The 27,818-nt window shown below is 41.8% G+C and overlaps 5 protein-coding genes across 7 annotated transcripts in view; all 5 read left to right on the plus strand.

Moving 5' to 3' along the window:
• Positions 1-27,818, plus strand: part of LOC131832160 (protocadherin alpha-1-like) — a 157,107-nt gene that overhangs the window by 79,213 nt on the left and 50,076 nt on the right.
• The window catches only part of LOC131832159 (protocadherin alpha-3-like), a 149,815-nt gene that overhangs the window by 71,918 nt on the left and 50,079 nt on the right, over positions 1-27,818 (plus strand).
• Positions 1-27,818, plus strand: part of LOC131832161 (protocadherin alpha-6-like) — a 119,504-nt gene that overhangs the window by 44,830 nt on the left and 46,856 nt on the right.
• Positions 1-27,818, plus strand: part of LOC131832162 (protocadherin alpha-7-like) — a 109,355-nt gene that overhangs the window by 34,681 nt on the left and 46,856 nt on the right.
• The window catches only part of LOC131832158 (protocadherin alpha-C2), a 114,516-nt gene that overhangs the window by 6,451 nt on the left and 80,247 nt on the right, over positions 1-27,818 (plus strand). The window contains exon 1 of one of the 3 annotated variants that reach the window (XM_059174818.1): positions 1,995-4,523. The exons of 1 other annotated variant lie outside the window; for it this stretch is intronic. In XM_059174818.1, the coding sequence (XP_059030801.1) occupies positions 2,130-4,523 (2,394 nt within the window). In that variant the 5' untranslated portion in view covers positions 1,995-2,129. Of the gene's footprint in view, positions 1-1,994; positions 4,524-24,660; positions 27,680-27,818 lie in introns of those variants that run through there. One more of the 3 variants, XM_059174815.1, reaches the window with a different exon arrangement.

Consider the following 27,818-nt stretch of genomic DNA (forward strand, 5'->3'; position numbering starts at 1 on the left):
AGAAAAAAAGATGAAAAATATGGAAGAGGATAGAAGAGAGAATAATATTTTAAGAGCATAAGGTTGACTTTAAAAGTAAGGATAATTTTCCTTAATAGAGAAAGAAAAATGTTGATACAAAAAAAGAGACTCTGAATTCATATGTGATTACTTATCTCTTTGTGTAAGTTATCTGAGAATGACATGGTGGGAATGAGGTTGGGAATTTGAGAAGGAAATATGGAAGAATCTCTGTATGCAGGCGAAAAGAGTTAATTAGGAATTCATTTGCAAGCCCACATCAAATGTGAGAGTAAACTTGTAGAGAATATCGTGATCATGGTGAAGTAACATCCCTAAGCGGAGAAGCTAAGTAAGAGGAGAAAATGGTTAGGCTGTGTGTTGGAAGCTAAAGAAAATGTTAGAGGAGTAATAGAAGTAGGTGAGTGCTTTCGGGGTATCTGACATATTTCACATAGTAGACTCTGAAGTCTAGGTTAGGTGGAGTGGAAAGGAAAACAAGGTAGAGCTTGATAGACAAGAACAACTACAAATAATACAGGGACTGTTCAGGGATAGGAGTAAAGTGTTAATGAAAGTAATGTAACAGGAGAGAAGGATGGGGGTAAGAGAATATCAGATACTCTACTCAAATTTTCAGAGATGAGCAAAGACACAGAAATGAACTAAACTATTGTTTCATGGAGCATTGTGCACAGGACAAGCAAGATAATTATTGGAGCTGTACTCTATTTTGCCTGGAACTTTGTGGCTTGGTAAAGATAGTTGTAGCAATAGGTAGAAGTAATATTCCCTTCCTTTCTTTTTTGCTAAAGATATGTTAACATTTTTGCCTACCTGTTGATGTTTGGAAAATCAGAGTCAATTGAAATGATAGTAAAGTTTTTCCCAGGGATGGGGAAGAGAAGAGTGAAGCTTAACTATTGGTATTAATTAAAATTCCATCAGATTTGTAGGATGCTAGTTCTTGGCATCTTTTATGCAAAGAAAATTTTAAAATGTTGTTATATCTTAATGATCTAAATTATTGTGTTTATGCACATGCTCACATACAAACTCATACACATTGATAAGACACTTCGTTTAGATACAAATATTTTATCCACATTTCATAATTGGGAGAATTTATATGAATGGTTTATTTACACAGCTGGTATACCACTTAATATTTTCCACGATAATCCGTTTTATTCTTATAATTGATTATATTTCCATTTGGACTTAATGGCCATTGTGTGAACAGTTCTAAATAAATATTACAGGAGAAAGACATTCCCAACTGAAACCACCAAAGTTAGGCAGAACTGGAGACTTGTTTCCAAAAGTGAATACCAAATACTCCTCCTTCAAAATTCTGCATGGGAGATCCTGGCTGGCTCCTTCAGCAGAGCATGTGACTCTTGATCTCAGGGTTGTGAGTTCAAGCCCCACATTGGGTGGAGAGATTACTTAAAGATAAAGTCTTTAAAAAAAATTCTACATAGGGGCACCTGGGTAGCTCAGTGGGTTAAGCCGCTGCCTTTGGCTCAGGTCATGATCTCAGGGTCATGATCTCAGGGTCATGGGATCGAGTCCTGCATCGGGCTCTCTGCTCAGCAGGGAGCCTGCTTCCCTTCCTCTCTCTCTGCCTGCCTCTCCATCTACTTGTGATTTCTCTCTGTCAAATAAATAAATAAAATCTTTTTAAAAAATTCTGCATGAAAGTTTTACACTTGCAAAATATATTTGTGGAAAAACTGAATTCAAACAATTCTCAACTAGCATCGTATACAGGGCAGAATATAGCGACTTACTATTTCTGGAAAGAAAGACATTTAATCTTCGATTACGTATTTGCAGTGAAAAATCTCATGAAATGAAAACAAAACAAAACAAAACAAAACCCTCTGCATCAATGGAAAATGTGAAGACCTAATCATTTCTACAGTTACACCTTCATGCACATGGTGTCGCTCTTTACTGAGAACATTTCCGAGAAGAACGTGCCTCTGCTTCCTCCTTCCTGCAGAAAATTGGGCAGATAGTGGAAAACCTCTGTTGAATCCTCCCCCTCAGAAGCCCGCGAGAGTCAGTTTGCGGTAAGGTATAACTTATACTTCAGATTACCTTTGAATCCTTTTGAGTGTACCATGCTGTTCTGGCGAGGAGGCCCAGGAATCCCGAGTCTGCTGCTGTTGCTTCTGCTCCTCGCAGCCTGGAAGACTGGGAGCGGCCAGGTCCACTACTCAGTCCTGGAAGAGGCCAAACACGGCACCTTTGTGGGCCGCATCGCCCAGGATTTGGGACTGGAGCTGGCGGAGCTGGTGCCACGCCTGTTCCGGGTGGCGTCCAAAGGCCCCGGGGACCTTCTGGAGGTAAATCTGCAGAATGGCATTTTGTTTGTGAATTCTCGGATCGATCGCGAGGAGCTGTGCGGGCGGAGCGCGGAGTGCAGCATCCACCTGGAGGTGATCGTGAACAAGCCATTGCAGGTTTTCCATGTGGAGGTGGAGGTGAAGGATATTAATGACAATCCGCCTGTGTTCCCTGAAAGTAAAAAAAGAATAATCATTGCAGAATCTAGACCCCCAGAAACTCGGTTTCCACTAGATGGCGCATCCGATGCAGATATTGGAGTAAACTCGGCCTTGACCTACCGAGTGGATCCCAACGAGTACTTCGCTTTGGACACACAGAACGATCGTGAACAGACGTCTTCGTTGTCACTTGTATTGAGGAAATCATTGGACAGAGAGCAAATTCAGGAGCATAACTTAGTATTGACAGCCACTGATGGGGGTAAACCGGAGCTGACCGGCACAGTTCAGTTGCTGATTACAATTCTGGATGTGAACGACAATGCCCCAGAATTTGAACAGTATATTTATAAAGTGACAGTATTAGAGAACGCATTTAATGGAACATTGGTGATCAAGCTGAATGCCACAGATCTTGATGATGGTACGAATGGAGACATAATCTACTCATTTAGAAGGCCTATATCGCCTGCGGTGTTATATGCATTTATCATAAACCCCAACAGTGGGGAAATTAGAACAAGAGGTAAACTAGATTTCGAAGAAAAGAAGTTGTATGAAATATCGGTGGAAGCAACAGACAAGGGGAATATTCCAATGGCAGGTCACTGTACCATTTTCGTGGAAATACTAGATATAAATGATAATGCCCCAGAAATTACCATAACTTCTCTGTCACTTCCGGTGCGAGAGGATGCTCAGGTGGGCACCGTCATCGCCCTGATCAGCGTGTCTGACCGTGACTCTGGTGCCAACGGGCAGGTGACCTGCTCACTAACACCCCACGTTCCCTTCAAGCTGGTGTCCACCTTCAAGAACTACTATTCGCTGGTGCTGGACAGCGCCTTGGATCGCGAGAGCGTGTCCAACTATGAGCTGGTGGTGACAGCACGGGACGGAGGATCGCCTCCGCTCTCCGCCACCGCCAGCGTGTCCGTGGAAGTGGCGGACGTGAACGACAACGCGCCGGCGTTCGCGCAGCCCGAGTACACGGTGTTCGTGAAGGAGAACAACCCGCCCGGCTGCCACATCTTCACGGTGTCGGCGCGGGACGCGGACGCGCAGGAGAACGCGCGGGTGTCCTACTCGCTGGTGGAGCGGCGCGTGGGCGAGCGCGCGCTGTCGAGCTACGTGTCGGTGCACGCGGAGAGCGGCAAGGTGTACGCGCTGCAGCCGCTGGACCACGAGGAGCTGGAGCTGCTGCAGTTCCAAGTGAGCGCGCGCGACGCGGGGGTGCCGCCGCTGGGCAGCAACGTGACGCTGCAGGTGTTCGTGCTGGACGAGAACGACAACGCGCCGGCGCTGCTGCCGCGGCCCGGCGCGGGCGGCGGGGGCGGCGCGCTGAGCGAGCTGGTGTCGCGGTCGGTGGGCGCGGGCCACGTGGTGGCGAAGGTGCGCGCGGTGGACGCGGATTCCGGCTACAACGCGTGGCTGTCGTTCGAGCTGCAGCCGGCGGCGGGGGGCGCGCGCAGCCCGTTCCGCGTGGCGCTGTACACGGGCGAGATCAGCACGACGCGCCCCCTGGACGAGGCGGACCCGCCGCGCCAGCGCCTGCTGGTGCTGGTCAAGGACCACGGCGAGCCGGCGCTGACGGCCACGGCCACCGTGCTGCTGTCGCTGGTGGAGAGCGGCCAGGCGCCAAAGGCGTCGTCGCGGGTGTTGGCGGGCGCCGCTGGCGCCGAGACGGCGCTGGTGGACGTCAACGTGTACCTGATCGTCGCCATCTGCGCGGTGTCCAGCCTGCTGGTGCTCACGCTGCTGCTGTACACGGCGCTGCGGTGCTCGGCTCCGCCCAGGGAGGGCGCGTGCGGGCCTGGGAAGCCCACGCTCGTGTGCTCCAGTGCGGTGGGGAGCTGGTCGTACTCGCAGCAGAGGCGGCAGAGGGTGTGCTCTGGGGAGGGCGCTCCCAAGACCGACCTCATGGCCTTCAGTCCCAGTCTTCCGCCTGGTCTGAGTTCTACGGAGGGAACCGGTGAAAGAGAACCAGACATAGAACATTTGAAAGAGGTGAGTTCGTATTAAAAACTGCCTTACTCTTTTAGCCTAACTCACAGCTTTATTGTTTAAGGTTCTTCATTCTCAGTTGTAACATTATTCTTTAATTTTGCTTGTCGTCATGGTATTTAATAGTATTATTGACATTATGGATTGAGTTATTGTTCAGACTGGGGCTCCTGGGTGGCTCAGTTGGTTAAGCTTCGAACTCCATTTCCGCTCAGGTTCCGATCTCAGGGTCGGGAGATTGAGCCTCAGGTGGGGCTAGCTCTAGGCGTTGAGCCTGCTTAAAGATTCTCTCTCCCTCTCTCTGCTTCCCACCCCCGGCGCCTTGTTGAAATAGTTAAGTAAAAGCCACAATAAATTATTTGTAAGGTTTTTCTTAGTAACAGTTTGTATTTATTTCCTATGTACACATTTACAGGAAATCAGACATTATGAATACTTGAGCGTTCTGAAAGCTTTGTTTTAATAAGGCTAATTAGAATTATAAAAAAACATTTTATTTATTTATTTGACAGAGAGCTAGAGAGAGAGCACAAGTAAGCAGAGTGGCAGGGAGAGGGGCAGAGTGATAAGCAGGCTCCCTGCTGAGCAGGGAGCCGGATATGGCTCCATCCCAGGACCCTAGAATCATGACCTGAGCTGAAGGCAGCTGCTCAACCAACGGAGCCACCTGGGTGCCCCTGATTAAAGCATTAAAAAATTTTAAAAATTTCAAATGAATGTCTTTATTTTAAAAATTCATTGATATACCACATATGTGTTTTATTTATTTTTAAAAAGATTTTATTTATTTATTTGACAGAGAGTGAGATCACAAGTAGACAGAGAGGCAGGCAGAGAGAGAGGGGGAAGCAGGCTCCCCACGGGGTAGAGAGCCTGTGGGGTCTCCATCTGAGGACCCTGAGATCAAGACCTGAGCTGAAGACAGAGGCTTAACCTACTGAGCCGCCCAGGCACCCCTATGTGTTTTATTTTAAAGACCTCATAACCTTGGGACGCCTGGGTGGCTCAGTTGGTTAAGCAGCTGCCTTCGGCTCAGGTCATGATCCCAGCGTCCTGGGATCGAGTCCCACATCGGGTTCCTTGCTCCGCAGGGAGCCTGCTTCTCCCTCTGACTCTGCCTGCCACTCTGCCTGTGCTCACTCTTGCTCTCTCTCTCTCTCTGACAAATAAATAAATAAAATCTTAAAAAAAAAAAAAGACCTCATAACCTTTTATTACAAAAAATGCCCTTTAAAAGTTCATTTTATTTATTTATTTATTTATTTATTTATTTTAAAGATTTATTTATTTATTTATAAAGATTATATTTATTTATTTGACAGACAAATCACAAGGAGGCAGAGAGGCAGGAAGAGGTGGGGGGAAGCAGGCTCCCTGCTGAGCAGAGAAGTTGATGTGGGGCTCCATCTCAGGACCCTGAGATCATGATCTGAGCTGAAGGCAGAGGCATTAACCCACTGAGCCACCCAGGTGCTCCTAAAAGTTCATTTTTTTTTTTAAGATTTTATTTATTTGTCAGAAGAGGGAGAGCGAGCAAGCACAGGCAGACAGAATGGCAGGCAGAGGCAGAGGGAGAAGCAGGCTCCCTGCCGAGCAAGGAGCCTGATGTGGGACTCAATCCCAGGAAGCTGGGATCATGACCTGAGCCGAAGGCAGCTGCTTAACCAACTGAGCCACCCAGGTGTCCCCTAAAAGTTCATTTTAAAAAACACTTTATTTATTTACTTGAGAGAGAGAGAGAGAGAGAGAGAGAGCGCATAGAGGGAAAGGGAGAGGCACCCCCTACCCCCAAACAAGGAACCAAATGCAGGGCTCCAACGCAGGGCCCTGGGATCATGAAGGAGCAAAGACAGACACCCAGCTGACTGAGCCACCCAGGTGCCCCAGTTCACTTTTGTTTCTTAAAAAAAAAGAAATCTTCTTTGATTTGGTCCCTTCTCATTTCCTTCTTGTCATCTCACCATTCCCATCAGGTATCCAGTACAAAGGAAGCTTGTGATTTTCTTTGCATATATTTATTTTCAATCACTTAATTGCTCCACACAGGTGTATGTCTTTTAGATTTTTTTTTTTTGTTATATGTTTTAGAAAGTTTATTAGGACAGATAATGCACTTTATACTTTTTAGTCACCAATGTCTTTGGAAATCCCTACAAATCTGTTATTTTTAATAGCTGTCTAGTTCCCCGTAATGCAGAGTGAATCACTGATATATTCAGTTATTTACCTGTTGACGAACCCCGCATTTCAAGTGTTCTTTAGCCCTCATAAGCCATGCTGTACTATTATTTACATATTTCTATAATATTGGTGCTTTTATTTCCGTGAAATTCACTTTCAGATGTGGAATGGACGCATTGAAGTGTATTAATAATTTTAATTTTAGAATGTATTGCTAGAGTACTGTTCAAGTACTTTTAATTGCCACCAACAAGTTATGAGCACCCTTTCTTGTCTCTAAAATCAGTCGTGGTTTTATATCTCACTGTTACTTTAATTTTAATTTCATATAACACCAGTGAATTTGAGCATATTGTCATTTATATTTGGTTCTCTTTGATTTGTTACGTAAATTACTTGTTCATTAAAAACTTGAAAAGTTTTTTTTTTTGTTGTTTTTCAGTTTGGGAAAGTTCTTTGTAAAATGTAGATATTAACTGTTATCTTCTACCTATTTCACAAATATTTTTTCCTCCTATACAATTTATGTTGATTTGTTTATAGTATATTTTGCCAGATAAAAATGTTTTTTGTATTTCTATATTAAAATATGTTTATTTTTCTTTTATGGATTTTACAGTCTCCATGTTTAGTTAGGAAGATGTTAATTTTTTAAGGAAGATTTAATTTTTATATGGATCATCCAATAATTAAATTAGTAAACATTTATTTCTAATTTAAGTTTTTTTGAAAAATTGAAGTATAATTGACATATAGCATTATATTCATTTCAGATATACAATGTAATTATTTGACATTGGTACATATTGGGAAATGATCACCACAATAAGTCTAGTTAATACTTATTACCGTACATTGTTATAGAATTTTTCCTTGTAATGAGAACTTTTCAGATCTACTCTTTTAGTGACCTTCAAATATGCAATTCAGTATTATTAAAAATAGTAACTATTCTGTGTATTATTTATTTTATAATCAGATGTTTGTACTTTTGCCCAACTTCAACCACTTGCCTACTCCCTTCCACTGCAAATGGCAAACACCAATGTGTTCTCTGTATCTTTTAGTTTTTTCTTTTTAGGTTCCACATAAGTGACAAAGTTTTTCATTTTCTTTCTTCCTTTTTAAAAAAATTTTTCATTTATTTACTTGAGAGAGAAAGAGAGAGAGCATGCATAAGCGGGGGAGGAGGGACAAAGGGAGAGGGAGAAGCAGACTCCCACTGGTCAGGTTGCCCAATGTGGGGGTCCATTCCAGAACCTTGGGGTCACAACCTGAGCGAAATACAGACACTTAACTGACTGAACTACCCAGGTGCCCCCTTTTATTTTTCTTTTTTAAGATTTATTTATTTTAGAGCAAGAGAAGGAGAGTAGGGGAGAGCTGGGGGGAAGGGCAGCAAGAATCTTAAACAGACTCTGCTTAGCACAGAGCCTTTTCCATCTCACGACCCTGAGATCATGACCTGAGTGGAAATCAAGAATCTGATACAACGGACTGTGTCACCAGGTGCCCCAAAATAATTTCTTTTAATGTAGTTATTTATTGCTGTAAATTTCCCTCTTAGCCCAGCTTTTGCAGCATCCTATAAGTTTTGGTACATTGTGCTTTCATTTTCATTTGTTTCAAAATATTATTTCCCTTCAATTTCATCTTTGGCCCACAGTTTTTTAGGAGTGTGTTATTTTTTTTTTAAGGAGTGTGTTATTTAATTTCCACATATTTGTAAATTGTCTAGTTTTCCTCCAGTTATCAACTTCTAGTTTCATATGATTATGGTCAGAAAATCTACTCTATATGATTTGAGTCTTTTAAAGTTTGCTGAGACTTATTTTGTGACCTAGCACATGATATATCCTGGATAATGTTCCATATGTGCTTGAGAAGAATGTGTTTTCTGCTGAAGTTGGTGGGTATGTTCTGTACATGTCTGCTAGGTCCATTTGGTCTAAAGTAGAGATAAGGTTCAGTGTTTTCTTATTTATTATCTGTCTGGGTGATATATCCACTGATGAAACTGGGGTTTGAAGTCCCCTGTTATTCCTGTAATGTCTATTACTCCCTTCAGATACGCTATTATTTGCTTTATATATTTCTGTGTTCTGATGTTGGGTAGATGCATAAAAATTGTTACATCCTCTTGATGACTTTGACCTCTTTCTCACCATATGATGACCTTCTTTGTTTCCTGTTACAGTTTTTTACTTAAAGTCAGTTTTATCCAATACAAGTATAGCTATTCCCACTCTCTCTTTTTATTTCCATTTGCATGGAATATCTTTTTCCTTCTCTTCATTTTAAACCTGTGTATGTCCCTTGAAAGTGCTGGAGGCGGCATATAGTTGGATCTTGTTTTTAATCCATTCAGCTATGCCTTTGATTGGAGAATTTAATCCATTTTCATTTAAAATAATAATAGGTAAAGGGGCGCTTGGGTGGCTCAGTGGGTTAAAGCCTCTGCCTTGGGCTGAGGTCGTGATCCCAGTATGCTCAGCAGGGAGCTTGCTTCCCCCTCTCTCTCTGCCTGCCTCTCCGCCTACTTGTGATCTCTATCTGATAAATAAATAAAATCTTTAAAAAAATTTCTAAAAAAATAATAATAGGTAAGAACTTACTATGTCCATTGTTTTCTGGCTGTTTTATAGTATCTCTGTTCCTTTTTTCCCCCGTCTTGCTATCTTCCTTTGCGAATTGATTTCCTTATCTTTATCTTGTGTGTATCTTTGATTTCCTTTTCTTTATTTTGTATCTACTATAGTTTTTTTATGGTTACCTGTACTTTAATTGAAGCATTTTATAGACATAGGCCTATTTTAAGCTGACAACAACTAGGCTTTTTTATAAAGATTTTATTTACTTATTTGAGAGAAAGTGAGCATAAGCGGTGTGAGGGGCAGAGGGAGAGTGAGAAGCAGATTCCTTGTCGAGCTGGGGGCCCAATATGGGGCACGATCCCAGGACACTGAGATCATGACCTGAGCTGAACGCAGACACTTAACCAACTAAGCCACCTAGGCACCCCAGTTGGCTTTCATCACATGCAAAACTCTACTCTTTTACTCCTACCCATTTTATGTTTCTATTGTCATAATTTATGTCTTTTTATAGGGTGTATCCATTAACAAAATTATAACTATTTCTATTTTAAATATATTTGTTCTTTAACCCTGAGAGTATGGTGGTTATCACACCACTATATTACAGTATTGGGTATTGTTAATCTGACTCTATACTTACTTTTACCAGCATATGGTATGTTTTCATATGTTTTTATGTTACTGGTTATCATCGTTTGATTTCAGTTTGAAGAACTCCTTTCAGCATTTCTTGTAAGGCAGGTCTAATGGTGATGAACTCCCCAAGCTTTTGCTTATTTGGGAAAGTCTTTATCTCACTTTCATTTCTGAAGGATAACTTTGCTGCATAATGTTTTCTTGGTCAGTGGTTTATTTTTATTTCAGGACTTTGAATAACATCACCCCATTCTCTCCTGGTGTGCAGTGTTTCTGGTGATAGCCTACTGGGGGTTCACTTATAAGAGAGAAATTGTTCTCTCTTTTTGCTCTTAAAATTCTCTTTGCCTTTAATTTTATGTAGTTTTATTATAATTTGTCATAGAGAAGATTGTTTTGGAGTGACATTTTGGGGTGAACCTATTAGCTTCATGAACTTGGATTTCCAAATCTTTCCCCATGTCCGAGAAGTTCTCTCTCATTATTTCCTTAAATAAGCTTTCTACCCCTTTCTCTCTTCTTCTGAGATTCCAGTGATGATTTCTTTTAAAGGTGTCTCCAGGGCCCATGAGTGGTTCAGTAAGTTAAGCATCTGTCTTCAGCTCAGCTCATGATCCCAGGATCCTGGGATCAAGCCCCATATCAGGCTCCATGCTCAGTGGAGACCCTGCTTCTCCCTGCTTGTGCTCTCTCTCTTTCTCTGTCAAATAAACACGTAGAATTTTTTTTAAAAAAATTTTAAAATAAAGTTGTCCCATAAGTCCTGTATACCCCATAGGTTTTCTTCATTACTTTTCACATATTTTTCTTTTAGCTCCTTGAAAAAAATTTTTAAAATTTAAATTCAGGGGCGCCTGGGTGGCTCAGTGGGTTAAACCTCTGCATTTGGCTCAGGTGATGTTCTCAGTGTCCTGGGATCGAGCCCCGCATCCCCCTCATCGGGCTCTCTGCTCATCAGGGAGCCTGCTTTCCCCTCTCTCTCTGCCTGCCTCTCTGCCTACTTGTGATCCCTGTCTGTTAAATAAATAAATGAAATCTTTAAAAAATTCTAAATTCAATTTAGTTAACATATAGTGCATTATTACACGAATAGAATTTAGTGATTCCTCAGTTGCATAAAATACCCAGTACTCATTACATCACGTGTCCTCCTTAAGGCCCATTATCCAGTTACCCCATCCCCCCACCCTCTCCCCTCCAGCAACCCCCAGTTTCTTTCCTATAGCGCTCCTTTTGACTGGAGATTTTTATTTTATTTTATTTTATTTTGGAACCTGGTAATTTAAAATGCTCTTTGTTGCTCCCTCTAGTGTCTATCTGCAGCATTTTAGTTTTCTATGTTCTATGGCAATAGTTGTCCCTTGTTTTCAGTGATCACTAGGCATCCAGGGTATGCTGGTTTCCTGTCAGCAACCCGAGTCAGATAAAACAGATACCAGTTTCTTAGGCAGCTTTCCAAAATCCCAAAAGTCTGGACACATCCTCACTTTTCTCCCTCCTTCGTCCCCTTGGTATTTTCTTTTGTTCTCCATAGCCTTCAGGCATCCAAACTATGCCAGTTCGATCAGTTCTCTGATTGGGGCAATATAGAAATTAGTCCTTTAAGGCAGCCTTCTGAGAAGTTGTTACATTGGACACATGCTGTGCTCTTTTCTTTCCTCTGGAAGGGCCAGTAGCAAGCCAGGGTATTCTTTCTTGGTGGGTCAACGTGGGTGCAGGGCTGATGTGAGCCAAGTAAAATTTATTCTTTGTACTTGTTTCAGCATAGCTATTTCAGCCTTGTGTTCACCTGGGAGTACTCCAGCTTTGTAACTGGACTCTGGAATCCTCATAAAGGAATTTTGGTCTGTATATTGTTGCTAATTGTATTTTTGTGGGAGAATAAGGGCTAGGAATTCTTATTCTGTTATTTTGCTGGCATCATTTTGATACACTCTGAGTTAATTTTTGTAGATGGTGTGAGGTAGTGGTCTACCTTAACACTTTTGCAAGTGGATATACAGTTATCCTGGCACTGTTTATTGAAAAGAACTATTCTTTCCCTGTTGAAATGTTGGGGAACCGTTGTTGGAATTCAGTTGATCAAGGAATGAATTCCTGTCAGTAGGGCACAAGACTCTTGATCTCTAGGTTGTGAGTTCGAGCCCCATGTTGGGTGTAGAAATTACTTAAAAATGAAATCTTTAAAAAAAGAAAGAAAAGAAAATCAGTTGATCAATAAATGTGGGAGTTAATTTCTGGATTCCCATTTCTATTCCATTGATTTATATGTCTGTCCTTATCCCAGTACCACACTCTCTTCGTTATTATACTTTTGAGGCAAGTTTTAGAAATTATTTGTTTTCCAACTTTGTTCTTTTTCTCAAGATTTTCTTGGCTCTTCTGGGTGACCTGCATTTCCATATGAATTTTAGGATCGGTTTGTCAGTTTCTGCAAGGAAACCAGCTTACTTTTGATAGGGAGTATGTTGTAGATCCATTTGGACAGTATTTCCATTTTAACAGTGTAAAGTTTTCTGATCCATGAACATGGGATTTTCCCCATTTAGATGTTTTTTAATTCCCTTCTTTTTAGTTTAATTAATTAATTACTTATTTTTAAAGATTTTACTTGTTTATTTGACACACAGAGAGAGAATAAGCAGGGAATGCAGCAGAGGGAGAGGGAATAGCAGACTCCTTACAGAGCAGGGAGCCCAAAGGGCTTGGATCCCAGGACCCTGGGATCACGATCTGAACTGAAGATAGATGCTTAACCAACTGAGCCACTCAGGTGCCCCTTCTTTAATTCCTTTCAACATTGTTTTGGAGTTTCCAGAGTACACATTTTATATTTCTTTTGCTAAATTTATTCCTTAATATTTTCTTTTTTTAAAAGATTTTATTTGTTTATTTGACGAGATCACAAGTAGGCTGAGAGTCAGGCAGAGTGAGAGGAAGGGAAGCAGGCTCCCTGCTGAGCAGAGAGCCCTACATGGGGCTCAATTCCAGGGCCCTGGGATCATGACCTGAGCTGAAGGCAGAGACTTTAACCCACTGAGCCATCCAGGCGCCCCCTTTTTAAAAAACATTTTTAAATAGATTTTTCATTGCATTTTTTATTGGTTCATTTTTACAATAGTTAGTCTATAAAATATAATTGATGGGTTTTTATATTAATCTTTTATCCTATAACCTTTCTGATGTCATTTATTTGTTTTACAGTTTTTAGTGGATTCTTTAGGATTTTCAATATACAAGGACTGGTCATCTCTAAATGGAGATAGTTTTAATCTTCCCATCCATTGCATCTGAATGTCTTTGATCTTGTATTCTTCCCTAATTGGGCTAGCTAGAGCCTCTAGCACAATGTCGAATAGAAGTGGTTAGAGAAAACTTTCCTGACTTGTCGCTGACCTTAGGCAAAAGCACACTGGTTTTTACCTGTAACTATAATATTACCTTTCAGTAGGTCTTTGAAAATGACCCCTCTTTCATTTCTGGTTTTACTAATTTTAGTCTTGTGGCTTTTTCTCTTCGTCAATATAGCTAAGGTTTTGTCAGTTTTCTTGATCTTTTCAAAGAACCAACTTTGGCTTCATTGTCTTCCTCTTCAGTTTTCCACTCTATCTCATGAATGCCCTTATCAGGATAAGGAAATTCCCTTCTCTTCCTAGTTTGATGGCTGATTTTATTATAAAATGGTGTTGGATTTTGCCAAATGATTTTTCTGCATGTATTCAGATGATCATATGGTGTTTGTATTTTAATCAATTGATATATCACTATGAGCTGAATTGTGTCCCCCCAAAATTCATGTGTTGATGCCTGAACCGAAGTACCTCAGAATATATTTGGAATTATATTTGAAGATACATATTTTTAAAATTTATTCCATTTTTTCAGTGTTCCAAGATTCATTGTTTTTGTACCACAGTGAGTGTTCCATGCAATACATGCCCTCCTTAATACCCACCACCAGGCTCACCTATCCCCCCATCTCCCTCCCCTCTAAAACCCTCAGTTTGTTTCTCAGAGTCCCAGTCTGTCATGGTTCGTCTTCCCCTCTAATTTCCCCCAATTCACTTTTCCTTTTCTTCTCCTAATGTCCTCCACGTTATTCTTTATGCTCCCCAAGTAAGTGAAACCCTATGATAACTGACTCTCTCTGCTTGACTTATTTCACTCGGCATAGTTTCTTCCAGTCCCGTCCATGTTGATAAAAAAAGTTGGGTATTCATCCTTTCTGATGGAGTTATAATACTACATAGTATATATGGACCACATCTTCTTTATCCATTCATCTGTTGAAGGGCATCTTGGCTCTTTCCACAGTTCGGCAATTGTGGCCATTTTTAAAGAAGTAATTGATGTAGGCTTGCCTGGGTGGCTCAGTTGTTGGGCATCTGCCTTTGGCTCAAGTCACCATCCCAGGGTCCTGGGATCAAGCCCCACATCAGGTTCCCTGCTCAGCAGGAAGCCTGCTTCTGCCTCTCCCACTCCGTCTGCTTGTGTTCCCTCTCTTACTGTGTCTTCCTCTGTCAAATAAATAAATAAATAATTTTAAAACGAAATAACTGAGTTAACATGAAGTCATTGAGGTGAATCTTAATGCAATATGACTGATGTCCTTTTAAGAAGAAGAAATTCGACCTCTGCCTCTGCTCACACCCTCTGTCTCTAAAATAAATAAATCTTTAAAAAGAAAAAGAAATTAGTTCATCAACACACACAGAGGGAAGACCATGTGAAGTCACAGTGAGGAGATGGCCATTTACAAGCCAAGGAGAGAAGCCTTGAAAGATATTAACACTGGTGATACATTGATCTTGGAATTCTAGCCTTCAGAATTACAAGAAAGTAAATTTCTGTTGTTTAGCTCACCCAGTCTGTGATACTTTGTTATGGCAACTTGTACAACCTAATATATATTACATTTATTGATTTTCAGATGTTAAACCAACTTGATGATGGTGTATAATTCCTTTTATATATTGCTGAATTTGGTTTTCTGGTATTCCATTGAGTATTTTTGTGTTTATATTCATAAAAGATAGTGGTCTGTAGTTTTCTTTTCTGGTCATGTCTTTTGTTTTGGATATCAGAGTAATACTGCCCTCAGAAGGGGCACCTGGATGGCTCAGTGGGTTAAGCCTCTGCCTTAGGCTCAGGTCATGATCTTGGGGTCCTGGGATTGAGCTCTGCATTGGGCTCTTTGCTCAGCAGGGAGCCTCCTTCCTCGTCTCTCTCTGCCTACCTCTCTGCCTACTTCTGTCTACTTGTGATTACTCTCTCTGTCAAATAAATAAAAAATCTTCTAAAAAAAAAAGAATAAGCCAGGAAGTATTTGTTCTTCTTTTTTAAGAAAAGATTTTATTTGTTTATTTATGAGAAAGCAGGGGAGAGGAGGAGCAGAGGGAGAGGGACAACAAGATTCCATGTTGAGCTCTGAGCTCTACGTGGGACTCAATCTCAGGACCCTAGGATCATGACCTGAGCCAAAACCAAGAGTAAGGTGCTTAACCAACTAGCCATCCAGGTGTCCCTTGCTCCTCTTCTATTCTTTGGAAGAGTTTGTAAAGAACTGCTATTAATATTTATGAGAATGTTTGGTAGAATTCATTCATGATGTCTTTTGTGTTTTTTTCCTGTGTAGTTCTAATTCAATCTATTTACTAATTCAATCTAGTTAGTAATTCAATCTATTTACTTTTCATATGTCCACTCAAATTTTCTATTTTTCTTTTTACCCAATTTTGGTATTTGTGTATTCTAAGAATTTTTTCATCTAAACTACTCATTTATTGGTACACAGCTGTTCATAATATTCTATTATCTTTTTTATTTCTTTAAGGTTTGTAGTAATGTCTTCTTTCATTGCTGGTTTTAGTAATCTTCATTTTCTTGACTTTTCTCTTGGTCAATCTAGGTAAAGTTTTGTCAATTATGTTGATCTTTTCAAAGAACCAACTTGTGCCTTTGTCATCTTTCTCTACTGTTTTTCCTCTTTTTATTTATTTTTTCTTTAATCCTTTAAATTTGGTTTGTTTTTATTTTTCCAGTATCTTAAAGTAGGAGGTTAGGTAATTGATTTGAGGTATATCTTCCTCTTCAGTGTCAACACTACAGCTATACATCTTCCTTTGAGCATTGTTTTAGTTGCATTCCATAAGTTTTCATATATTGTGTCTTTCATTTCATTTATCTCAGCATTTCATTTATCTCAGAGTGTTTCCTAATTTCCCTTGTTCTTCTTTGACCCATGGTTATTTTAGCACATGTGATTTAATTTCTACATATATCTGAATTCCCTAAATTTCAGTTTGTTATTGATTTCTAATTTTATTCCATTATGGTCAGATAACACATTTTGTATGGTATCAGTCCCTATAAACTTACTGAAGTTTATTTTATGGCATAGTGTTGGGAAGGGCATTCTAATGTGCAACATTTTTTAAATGATTTTTTAAAGTTTTTTTTAAAATTTATTTGACACAGAGATAGAGAGTACAAGTAGGCAGAGCAGCAGGCAGAGGGAGAGGGAGAATTAGGCTCTCCGTTGAGCAGAGAGCCTTATGTGGGGTTTGATCCGGAACCCTGGGATCATTTAACCGACTTGCCACCCAGGCACCCCTCATGCGCAGTCTTTCAGATTTCACTTAGTCATGTAAGAATGGGTCTTGGGCTTGGAACACTTCCTTACCAAGAAATGGAGTCTATACAGCCTGTGATAGTCTTATTATCTTGTGTGGGAATATCTTTCCCTCTTTCAGACTCACTGAAGCTCTAGTCTCTGCTTGGAGCATGTGAATCATGTGGTATCTGACCAAGCCCACTGTTACATCTGTCCTCTGTGAAGAAGAGAAAAGGTCTTTCTACTGTGGTACAGGAGGGGTGCACAGAGAAACCCACTGGCCATGGGATACTGATGCCCAGTACTGAAGCTGATCTTGGTCTGTCTTTTCTCTATGTAAATACAATGTTGTTCCATCCCGCTTGACTGTATTGTGTTCTTCTTGGCAACTCTGATGCCAAGATGCAATGGGCAGAAGTATTTAGAGTCCTCCCTTGGGGTTGATACCTGGTGCACAGTAATTTGCTTGACACTTAGCATGTGGTCTGTTATGGAGAATGTTCTTGTGCAGTTGAGAAGAATAGATATTGTGCTGTCAGTGGGTGAGTATTCTGTAAATGTCTTTTTTGGTCTAGTTGGTTTACAATGTTTTTAAAGCCTTCCATTTACTTACTGATCATCTGTCTAGGTGTTATCCATTGCCAGAAGTAAGGTATTAAAATCTCCAGCTTTTAGTATTGAATTGTCTATTTCTTCTTTCATTTCTGTTAGCTCTTGCTTTATGTATTTGGGGGCTCTTTTGTTAGCTGTCTATATTCTTATAATTGTTATACTTTCCTAATCAACTCTTGTCATGATGAAATATCTCTCTTTATTTCCAGTAATATTTTTGTCTGATATTAGCATAGCCACTGCAGCTCTCTTGTGGTTGCTATTTTTATAATATATGTTTTTCCATCCTTTACTTTCAATTTATCTGTATCTTTGAGTCTAAAGTTGCCTTCTGTTGATGACATATAGTTGGACCTTGTTATTTTAATATCTAGTCTGATAATTCTGCCCAAGAGTGAACCTGGTGATGTAATAGCGGATCTCACAGTGAAAGATCCCCTTGTGATTCTGGCAGTGAGCATATGTACATGTCTATTTTCTAATCTTTCTTGTAGTATTTATGGAGATCCCATTTTGGCTTAGTTTGGATTACTACTCATTATTGAAAGTAGTTCCTTTAAGACTAGCTGTCTGCAGGTGAAGAATGTAAATGGATGGGCCAGCAGAGCTCTGGACTAACATGAAGGTATCTTTATTAACGTTTGGTAGAGTAGTTTGTGTGTACCTTAGTTTCTGCATATCTCCAACTGGTGAGAATTGGCAGCTGCAGAGCAATTTGTTATCCAGAATTTTTTCTTCTCCTTACTACATACATCCTTAGCTTCACTCTTGAAATAATAGTGCTTCTGCTCTCTGTCACATTTAGTCCTGCTTTCTCTTATATTTTGTGCTGACAAATAGGATGAAAGGAGAATCCTGCCTGATTCAGCCTATGTACCTAGATCTTTTTGTTCAGTCTGGGGAGGTAAATTTTCCCTTCACCCTTCAGTCTTGTGGCTGCTCTAAGAATTAAATTAACATGAGACAGATTAACAGGAGAAAATAAAATTTAATTAAATACATGCAGGGGAATCCACATAAACGTTAGAGATTCCAAAGACAGTTAACAAAATGAAGTACATATATGACTTTCTGAACTAAAGAGAAAAGGGTAGGATCTAAGGCTTCAAAGGGGCAGAAGGCAATTCATAGGAAGGTGGAAAGAGTAAATGTCTGGTAAACAAATGTGTGCTGGGTCATTAAAAAAATATATGACATTGGGAAAACTTTGATCAAACAGGCCTTGCTAGCTTCTTCCCTGTCTACCATATCATATTATGCTGCAGTTATCTATGGTGATAGCTCCCTTCCTGGAACACATCCTGTAAATTATTTTAGGCAGAAAGAGGGGAGGTTTTTTTTTTTTTTTAAAGGCCCTCTGTTTCTTAAAAATAACCAGCCTATGAGGAGCACCGGTTGTCGTATATAACTTTGAAGCATTTAATTTTACAACTGAAACTAATATTGGACTGTATGTTAATTAACTGGAATTTAAATGAAAACTTGGGAAAAAATAATCAGCCTAAAATAATACACCAGCCAAACAGACACATTTTGGGATGGCAAATTATGCATCCCTGTCATTCCAAACAAAGAATCATTTGTTTTGTTTTTCAGTATGAACCACTACTCTGGAAAACTCCAGTCTATCAGCTCTTCCCAAGTCTCCAGTGGGACGAATTCACTCTTAGCATTTTCTCACATCTTGGTCCAATTTTCATGGTACTTGGTAATTTCTCTTCATATATATTATGCTAGAAGTTCATTTGTTTTATAGAGTTTCATCAAAGATGAAAGCTGATCATGTCACTGAACCTCTTTAGTTTTAATTTTTTTTATTTGATTTTATGAGAAGAAAATTATATTGCCTATAAATTTATCATCTAACAATATATGTTATTCTCCTTTCTAACACATATACACATTTCTTTATTTTATATTGATTAGCCTAGCATATCCAAGTCAGTATTGAATAATAACTATGAGATGAAGTATCTGGTTATGCTCATGATTTTTCATGGAAATTATTCTGATGTTTTATTGTTTAAATTGAAGATTGGGGATGCCTGGGTGGCTCAGTCAGTTAAGCATCTGCCTTCGGCCCAGGTCATGATACCAGGGTCCTGGAATTGAGTCCTACATTGGGTTCCCTGCTCAGCAAGGAGCTTGCTTCTCCCTTTGCCTGCTGCTCCCCATGCTTGTACTCTCTCTCTCTGACAAATAAATGAATAATATCTTTAAAAATATATATATATAAAATGAAGGTGGTCATTTTTTTGTGACAGCTGTCAAATTTTTATCAAATTGCTTTTAAGCATCTATCGTAAGGATGCTCTAGTAATATTTTGTTTAGCATGTTTTGAAACTATAATGTGAGATTTGTGTAGAGTCTTTTTTAGAGAATGTTGATAGAATCTTTGTCAGATTTTTATTTCAGGTTAAGCACTATCTAATAAACTGATGTCAGTTGGGTTAGTTGGTAATGATTGCAGGCCTTCCTTTTAAGCTACACTTGATGAAAATTTTCATCCACAGCTCAGAGGAAGATCTAGTGTGACTGCTTACCAAATATGTGCAATACAAAATTTGAATGTAGATAAAATATATTATATAATTGAACAAGATAGGTTAGCTTTTAACCCAGTAATATTCAGCAAATTGGAGTAAAAAAGAAAAAGTACAAAAGTCTAGGACTTTTTGATCTGTGGCTTAAGACCATCTAGAAAAAAATAGGTATTAATTTTAGTTTTCAATCCATCATGAAAAAAAGTATTTGATTGTGTTTTAAAGAGATAGATGTAATTTTAGACTCTATTCCTTGATTTGTAATATTTAGAATGAAAGTAATGCAGCTGGCTGGGTCCAACGATGCAGAGGGATGTCCCACAGGACCAGCCAAGAGGGTCCTTTGGCTTCATGCAGGATGGAAATCAAATGTGAGCCCTGAGAAGTGAGAGCAGAATTTATTGAAGATATGTGGAGAGAGCCGATACAGACAGTCTGGGAGACTCAGAAAGAAACAGGGAGACTGTCTCATCTTTGCTTGGCATTTGGGGTTTAGATCGAAGACAGTGGTCTGGTGTATGTGTCCCCTCATACATTTCAGGAATTAGTCAAAACAAGGATGAATTCTTAGACATCTTCTGTAAGTTATTGAAGCTCTGGAGTCAGTGGTCTTGGAAAACATTCATGATAACCTCTCTTGGGTACTCCTTGGATGTTATCTGTTGTGCTGGAAGACTCTGAAGAAATCATTAACTCTTTGACTGTTACAAGGAGGACATTAGGCATGTGTAAGAATAGATCTAGACAGGGAGACTGAAGGGACTGCATGAAAAAAGTGCTTTTTTTAATTCCTTTTCCTTCTTCTATTCTTGCTAGGACCTATACCCTCACCTTACACATGCCTTAATGTATGTTCTCCTTATCAAGGAGAAAAGATCTCTTTTTGCTTCAGATGTGACCAACCTGGAGTATGACTTTAAGTTCTGAGGGCTACACTTTGAAGAGGAAATAGAAAAAGATTTTTAGAAAAAGGTAGGTAATTTTGGGGGGTACCTAGGTGGCTCAGTAGGTTAAGCCTCTGCCTTGAGCTTGGGTCATGACCTCAGGGTCCTGGAATTGAGCCCCACATCAGACTTTCTGCTCAGCTGGAAGCCTGCTTCCCCCTTTCTCTCTGCTTGCCTCTGCCTACTTGTGATCTCTTTCTGTCAAATAAATAAAATTTTAAAAAAATCTTTAAAAAAGATAATTTTTGGAAAATTGGCAAATAATTGTAAAAGGTAGTGCATAAACACAATATAGAGTCAGAGTGAAGATTCATGAAGAAAGGTTTGAGATACTTTATATGGTATTATGTCATGGAGAAAAACAAGTTACTTGGGATTAGAAATTTGAGAAAGAAATTCTGTAGTAATATGTTAGATGCAAGTAAAAAAAAAAAAGTAACATAGGATGTTGTATATTGAGAGTGCGTTAGCCACTTAATTTGTGTGCCCAGAGCGTAGCTAGATACTTAAGAAACAAAATTTGAGTGATGTAGATCTCTACCCCCAAAGAACTATTCTGTGAGACTTGATTTGGGATAAAAAAAAGAAAAAAAGACTTGATTTGGACACTTGATCAGCTTTTACAGGATGAAAATTTGCTTAATGTGACACTGATATCTTGTCTTTAAATTTACTTTAAGTATGTAATATGTTCCCAAGGAGTAATCTTAAGCACTAAGAAAATCTGGTTTAGGGACACTTGGGTGGCTCAGTTGGTTCTCTCTCGCAAATAAATAAAACCTTTAAAAAATAAAATGTGTTTTAAAATCTTAATTTTGCAGACATCTGTGTGGTTCTGCCTGTTAAGTGTCTGCCTTCAGCTCAGGTCATAATTCTGGGGTCCTGGCTTCAAGTTCTGCATTGGGCTTCTTGCTCAGCAAGGAGCCTGCTTCTTCCTTTGCCTGCCTTTGTCCCTGCTTGTGCTCTCTCTCTGATAAATAAATAAATCTTAATTTTGTTTTAAAAGCAATATCCTTTTGTTGCAGGTCATTGAGCACAATGGCCAAGAAATTCTTAAGACACAATATGGTGTAACTTAGTAATTTATTTAAGTAAAACAGGACCCATGGGCAGAAAGAGTTGCACTTTTTGCTATATGAAGCTGGTGGCTAAATGCTTAGTGCTCAATGGGGAGGGGACATGAAGGGAGTATTAAATCATAAATGTTTCTTTGAATTTCTACTCATAACACTACTTTTGTAAGATTTCTCTTGTGCTTATCATTCAGTTTAGTATTAACTAACAGATATACAGGCAGTAATGAGACCCTTTAAGGATGTATTTGATCCTTATTAATACTATGCAGGCTAGTGGTCAGTCTTCTGGGTTAAATGTGAACATTTTTCTGCTTCTATCCCTCATCACTTTTGTGGTATGTGTTAGATTTACTATTTTCTCATTTGGCTGCAAGATCTCTGGTAGGAGCTTACGCGTTATGGCTAGAAATCTCTTGAATTTATAATTTAAGGCTAAGCTTGGTTGGGAGAGACTTATAATAATGTCTTGGCAATAGAACCCAAGCAGAAATCAAAACTGTTTTTGTATTGAGTCCACTTAAAGTTGTACTTGTACCTGAGTAAAGCTCAAAAATGTCTGAATAAGGGGAAACTACGGCAAATGGCATAAAATGGCAAAAGAGAAGTTCGCTAAAGAGAAGTTCGCTAAAGAGAAATTTTACGAGATCGTGGATTTAGTGTTCACCTTGTTATCTTATACAAAAGGAAAGACTCTTGAGATATTCTCATCTTCGGGATATCTAAATATTCCAAATATCTCCTGAATATTGCTTTCCTACAAATCCCATTTATGCCTACAGATAGTAGATAGGGAGATAGATAGGGAGGCAGGTGACAGAACAAATCCCACTAGGTGAGTGCTATTCACTTATTCTTGACAGAAATTAAATCCTTTAAAAATAATCATCAGTGGCAGGTTAGACAGAGAAATGGGAAGAGAGGGGAAGCCAGAAGTCTGAGAGGTATGTGTAGGGGTAAGAATTTTTGTCAAGATTTTTCATTCGATTCTCAGTATGTTTTTCCTTTTCCCCACTTACTAATCCACACCCACACATATTGTCCTAGACAGAGCTCGGAAATTCTAAACCCAGTATAACTGGAAACTTGATTGCAGGTCTTAAAATCAGGGGCCTTCCAAAAGTTGAGTGCGTCTCTCCAGATATATTTCAGGGGCTGCTAATGGAAAAGTGAAAAGTATAGCTTTGCACCCCAAAGCTGTTAGCATTAAATGAAAATGAGGAAATGCAAATCCTAATCTCTGACACTGAAGTAGATAATTAATTCTGATTCTGAAATTTGGTGAATAAATTTAATTTTTATGGGTTGTTTCACATCCTAATGAGCATTCCGCAAGATGGCTATACTTACAGCTCTACCTAACACTTCAACGGGGCTGAATATTTTCTGCTTTGATTTTATCCAAGACTTGGCGTCAATGATTTTCTTGGTTCCTTAACTCAGAAAGACAAATTAGTCTAGGACATTTACTACTTAAATTGCCTTATGTTGCTGCTTGCCCTGCTTCCCTGGAAGAGATAAGTGGTTGGGTTTGTATTGTTCCCAGGGAGGTGATTGGTTCCCAGTGGCATAATGAATTTACCAATCCCACTTTAAGTCTTAAAGCCAGAATGCTGAAACAGCCTGCCTCCCCACCTCTCATTTTAATCAGCAATTTAAGAAATTATTGTAACAGTGTTCAAACATATACCCAAGTTAAGAGAATTGTGTAATTAGCTCCCTAGTATCCAGCTTCAGCTTCAATAATTATCAACACTTCTAGGCAGTTTTCTGACCAGAAAATACATTGCCCTGGTAAGGCTGGGTGGCTCAGTCAGTTAAGCATCTGCTTTCCGCTCAGGTCATGATCCTGGGGTCCTAGAATCCATTCCCACATGGGGCTCCTTACCCAGCAGGGAACCTGATTCTGCCTTTGCCTGCTACTCCCCCTGCTTGTGTCCTCCCTCTCTCTCTTTCTCTCTCTCTCTCTTTCTCTCTCACAAATAAATGGGTAAAATCTTAAAAAGAAAGAGAAAGAAAAAAAGAACATCACAGTGAAAGCTTCAATTCTTGATCAGTATTCAGCTTTTGTCTTTCAAATTTTGGTTCCTGAGGCTTTGGACCCTGCAACTGTATTAAAAGAAGTTTAAGAAATTTAGTACTTAATAGTCATTTGAGGGCACTCTCTTTTTTCAGCTCTCCTCCTCTTCAGGGAAATCGCCTTCCCCCTCAGGGAGATCCTCTGGTTGTAGGGTGCAAGAAGAAATTTGGAGATATTTCTTATAGCTCAGAGATGTTTTTCATAGAACTGATCAATATTACGATTTCCCTCCAGGAGACCGACCTAAAAAGGAAGTTGGAGAATGTATGGACAGCTAGTCAGTTCCTACCCTGCCTCAATGCTATTTTCCAAATATCTACAGAGAGTAAATTTACAGACTAGTTCCGTGGTCACACAATGGAGAGTATCTCAGTGACTTTCTTCCCACTCCACTTGTCACGTCCTGCTGGGGATGAGTGTCAGTCTGAGTTTCAGGAGCTTGTATTGACTGGTTTCTAACCTCTCTTAACCAGAGAGTCAAGGGCGCCTGGTAAGGCACTCCGCCCCAGGACCTCCTGGGGAAAGAGAAACCGCTGACCCGCAAAAAGCCAAACTGTAAGCTTTGCGCTCACCCACCTGGGTGCCTCGAAAAGCCAGAGTCCCAGGGAAGCTTGAGGAGGCATCTATTTCCCAATTTGCCCCTCGCTGATCGCCTCTATTGAAAATTTGGCTCCTGGTATAAAAGAAGGTGCAGGAGAGGCTTTAACCCGCCGCGGAGAGTCTGGGAATCCAGCATGTGATGCCCCTCAGTCCTTAGTTTGGGGGCTCCTGTTTCCTTAAGCTTCGAAGGCGTGGTCATTCGTGGCTCGGATCCCGCCTCTCTCCGCCTCCGCCCCGTGGTTTTTCTGGCAGTTCCGCTCTCTTCGCCCGCACCGTAGGGGTTCTGGGGGGTTCGAGAGCCCTGGACTAGCCCCGGACTGGACGTTCCGCCGTCACACCGTGGCGAGAGAAGCCCAGCCCAGCTCAGTCCTAGTTACGCGCGGTCTTTAGGCGTTGGCTGTGGAGGTTACGCGGAGGCTGGCCTTAGGGCGTTGTCCTTCTGTTCGAGGGAAGATGGGTTAGCTTCTCCCAGCGTCTTCCGTGCCCCGCCTGGCGCCGGCCGCCAGGACTTCGGAGAGATCCCTGCCAGCGGCGAGTGGAGACGGTGCCTCCCTAGCCCGAGCTGTTTACCTCGTCTCTGCACCCCTAGGCGGCGCTGCGCTCCTCCTCACCCGCCAGCTCCGCTTTCCCAGACGGCTGCCGCACTTCCAATCCAGCGAGCAGATCTTCCAGCCGGCCAGCCCTGGGCAACTCCAGTGCGTCCAGGCTGCCGAACGTCGGCGCTCTGGGCATCTCTAGCCCGCGGCAGCGGGCAGCCGGCCCTTGCTCTTTCTAGCGGTTCATGCTCTCCGGGAGTCCGGAGCATGGTCCTGGGTCGCAGTTGGTGGAGCGAGGACGCCGAGAGGGAGGATGGTGGGCTGGAGGGTGGCGGTTCTGTGTCTGTGGGTCTCCTGCGGCTCTGCCGCCGGACAGCTGGAATATTCAGTGCTGGAGGAGACCGTGCGGGGCGTAGCCGTAGGCAATGTTTCCGCGGACTTGGGGCTGTCGGCGGCCGCCCTGTCCTTGAGGAACTTTCGCTTCCTTTCCAGACACCGAGAGCCCTACTTCGGGGTGGATCCGGCCAGCGGTAGTTTGGTGGTCCTAGAGCCGGCGGACCGTGAACGGCTGTGTGAGACCAAAGCTGTCTGCGTCTTGACCTATGAGCTGGTGCTTGAGGACCCGCTGGAGCTCCACACGATGAGAGTTCACATCGTGGACACCAACGACAACTCGCCTCTCTTCCCTGCTGGCGACGTGCAGCTGCACATCCCCGAGTTCCTGATGCCCGGAGCCCGCTTTACTCTCCCCAATGCTCAAGATGCTGACGAGGGAAGCAACGGGGTCCTAAACTACAGTCTGAGCCTCAGCCAGCACTTTCACCTGATCATGGGATCGCGGGTGGACGGTAGTGAATACCCGGAGTTGGTATTAGAGAAAGCGCTGGATCGGGAGCAGCGCGCCACCCACCAGCTGGTGCTCACTGCCAGGGACGGCGGGCAGCCGGCGCGCTCGGGAGACGCACACGTTACGGTCCTAGTGGTGGACACAAACGACAACGCGCCTGTATTTGAGCACACAGTCTACCGCGCCAAGGTACCAGAGACTGCCCCCAACGGGACTGTGTTATTACGAGTTCAGGCCTCGGACCCAGATGAAGGCTCCAACGGGGAAATCCGGTACTTCTTAAGCAACAGCACTCGAGCAGCGCTGAGACACCACTTCCACGTGCACCCTAGAAATGGGGAGGTGCGGGTGGCTGCTTCTCTAGGTCCGCCTGAAACGTTGTTGGAGGCTTACATTGAGGCGAGGGATGAGGGCACCTTCGGGTTAGCTAGTACTGTCAAATTGCTGGTGGAAGTGACTGATGTGAACGATCACGCCCCTGAGGTCAATTTCCTGACTCTCTCCAGTTCGATTTCTGAGGACGCTCCCCCTGGCACAGTGATTGCTCTCCTTAGTCTCAGGGATGAGGATCTCGGTCCCAATGGTAAGGCCATCTGTAGCGTGTCCAGCGGAGGCCCTTTCAAGCTGAAGTCTTCCTTTGACAACTACTATAGCTTGCTGACTGATGGGCCGCTGGACCGGGAGCAGGTCAGCGAATACCAGGTCCTGATCACTGCCTCAGATGGTGGCTCGCCCCCCTTGAGCACCCGCAGGAAACTGACTGTGTTTGTTGCTGATGTGAATGACAATTCACCAAGCTTTGCTCAACCACAACAGGAACTTTTTGTGGCTGAAAACAATGGTCCTGGGGCGTCTCTAGGCCGGGTGTTTGCCCAGGATCCAGACCTGGGGAAGAACGGCCTTGTCTTCTATGAGTTGTTGGATATTATCTCTGAAAGGCAGAAAGTCTCTAGCTTGGTGGCAGTAGAATCACCCAGCGGGGCTATTACTGCCAAAATTTCCTTTGACTTTGAGCAGCTCAGGGGGTTTCACTTCCAAGTAGAAGCCCGGGATGGTGGTATTCCTCCCAGAAGTGCAACAGTGATCATGAACTTGTTTGTGATAGATAGGAACGACAATGCTCCAGTCATCTTGTTTCCTGTGCCCAGGAATGGCTCTGTTCCAGTAGAAATTGTGCCCCGCTCTGCCAGGAGTGGACACTTGGTCACAAAAGTGGTAGCGGAGGATGCAGACAGTGGCTCTAATGCTTGGCTTTCCTACCATATTTCTCAGGCTTCTGACTCCAGGCTTTTCAGAATTTCAGCCAGTATGGGAGAACTCCGAACTGCCCGCTTAATTCTTTCCACTGATGCGGTTAAGCAGAGGGTGGTGGTGGAGGTTCGGGACCATGGAGACCCACCACTTTCCTCTTCCGTCACATTGGGTATACTCTTGAGCAACTCTGCTCCTCAGGTCCTCTCAAACTTTGAAGATACTTGGGAAACAGGAGGCCACCTTTCTACCCAGAACCTGTATTTAGTGATTGCTCTGGCCTGTATTTCCTTTTTATTTCTGGGGTGCTTACTTTTTTTTGTGTGTATCAAGGTGAACCAGAGCCCAGTTTGTTGTTCTCAAAGGTGCTGTGGCTCTCCAGAGGAACTGAGGTATGGGAGGAAGATGGCTTCAAATCCTCTGACATCAGCCACAATAGATGTCACTACAGTTGAGAGACTTTCTCAGACCTATCTCTATCGGGCCTCTTTAGGACCTGGTTCTGATAATAACAGTTTGCTGTTGCGTGGGGAATACAGTGCTGCTGACCTGAGAAATCTGGCTACTGGGGTAGGACTGAATTTGCCAATCGCCTGCATTCACATTCGGAATAGGAAGGGGGATCAGTTAAATGTCAATGCCATGGTAAGCAAATTTGGAGGGATTTTATTCCATTGGCCAGGAGGTGACTGTTTGCTATGTTCTGAAATGCTTCTTAGGTGAGTCTTTGGCAACACTTAATCCATTGAATTGAACACTTCTGCTTAGCACCCCCTGTGCTAAG

The sequence above is a fragment of the Mustela lutreola genome, chromosome 5 (assembly GCF_030435805.1).
Source record: "Mustela lutreola isolate mMusLut2 chromosome 5, mMusLut2.pri, whole genome shotgun sequence".
Taxonomy (NCBI): domain Eukaryota; kingdom Metazoa; phylum Chordata; class Mammalia; order Carnivora; family Mustelidae; genus Mustela; species Mustela lutreola.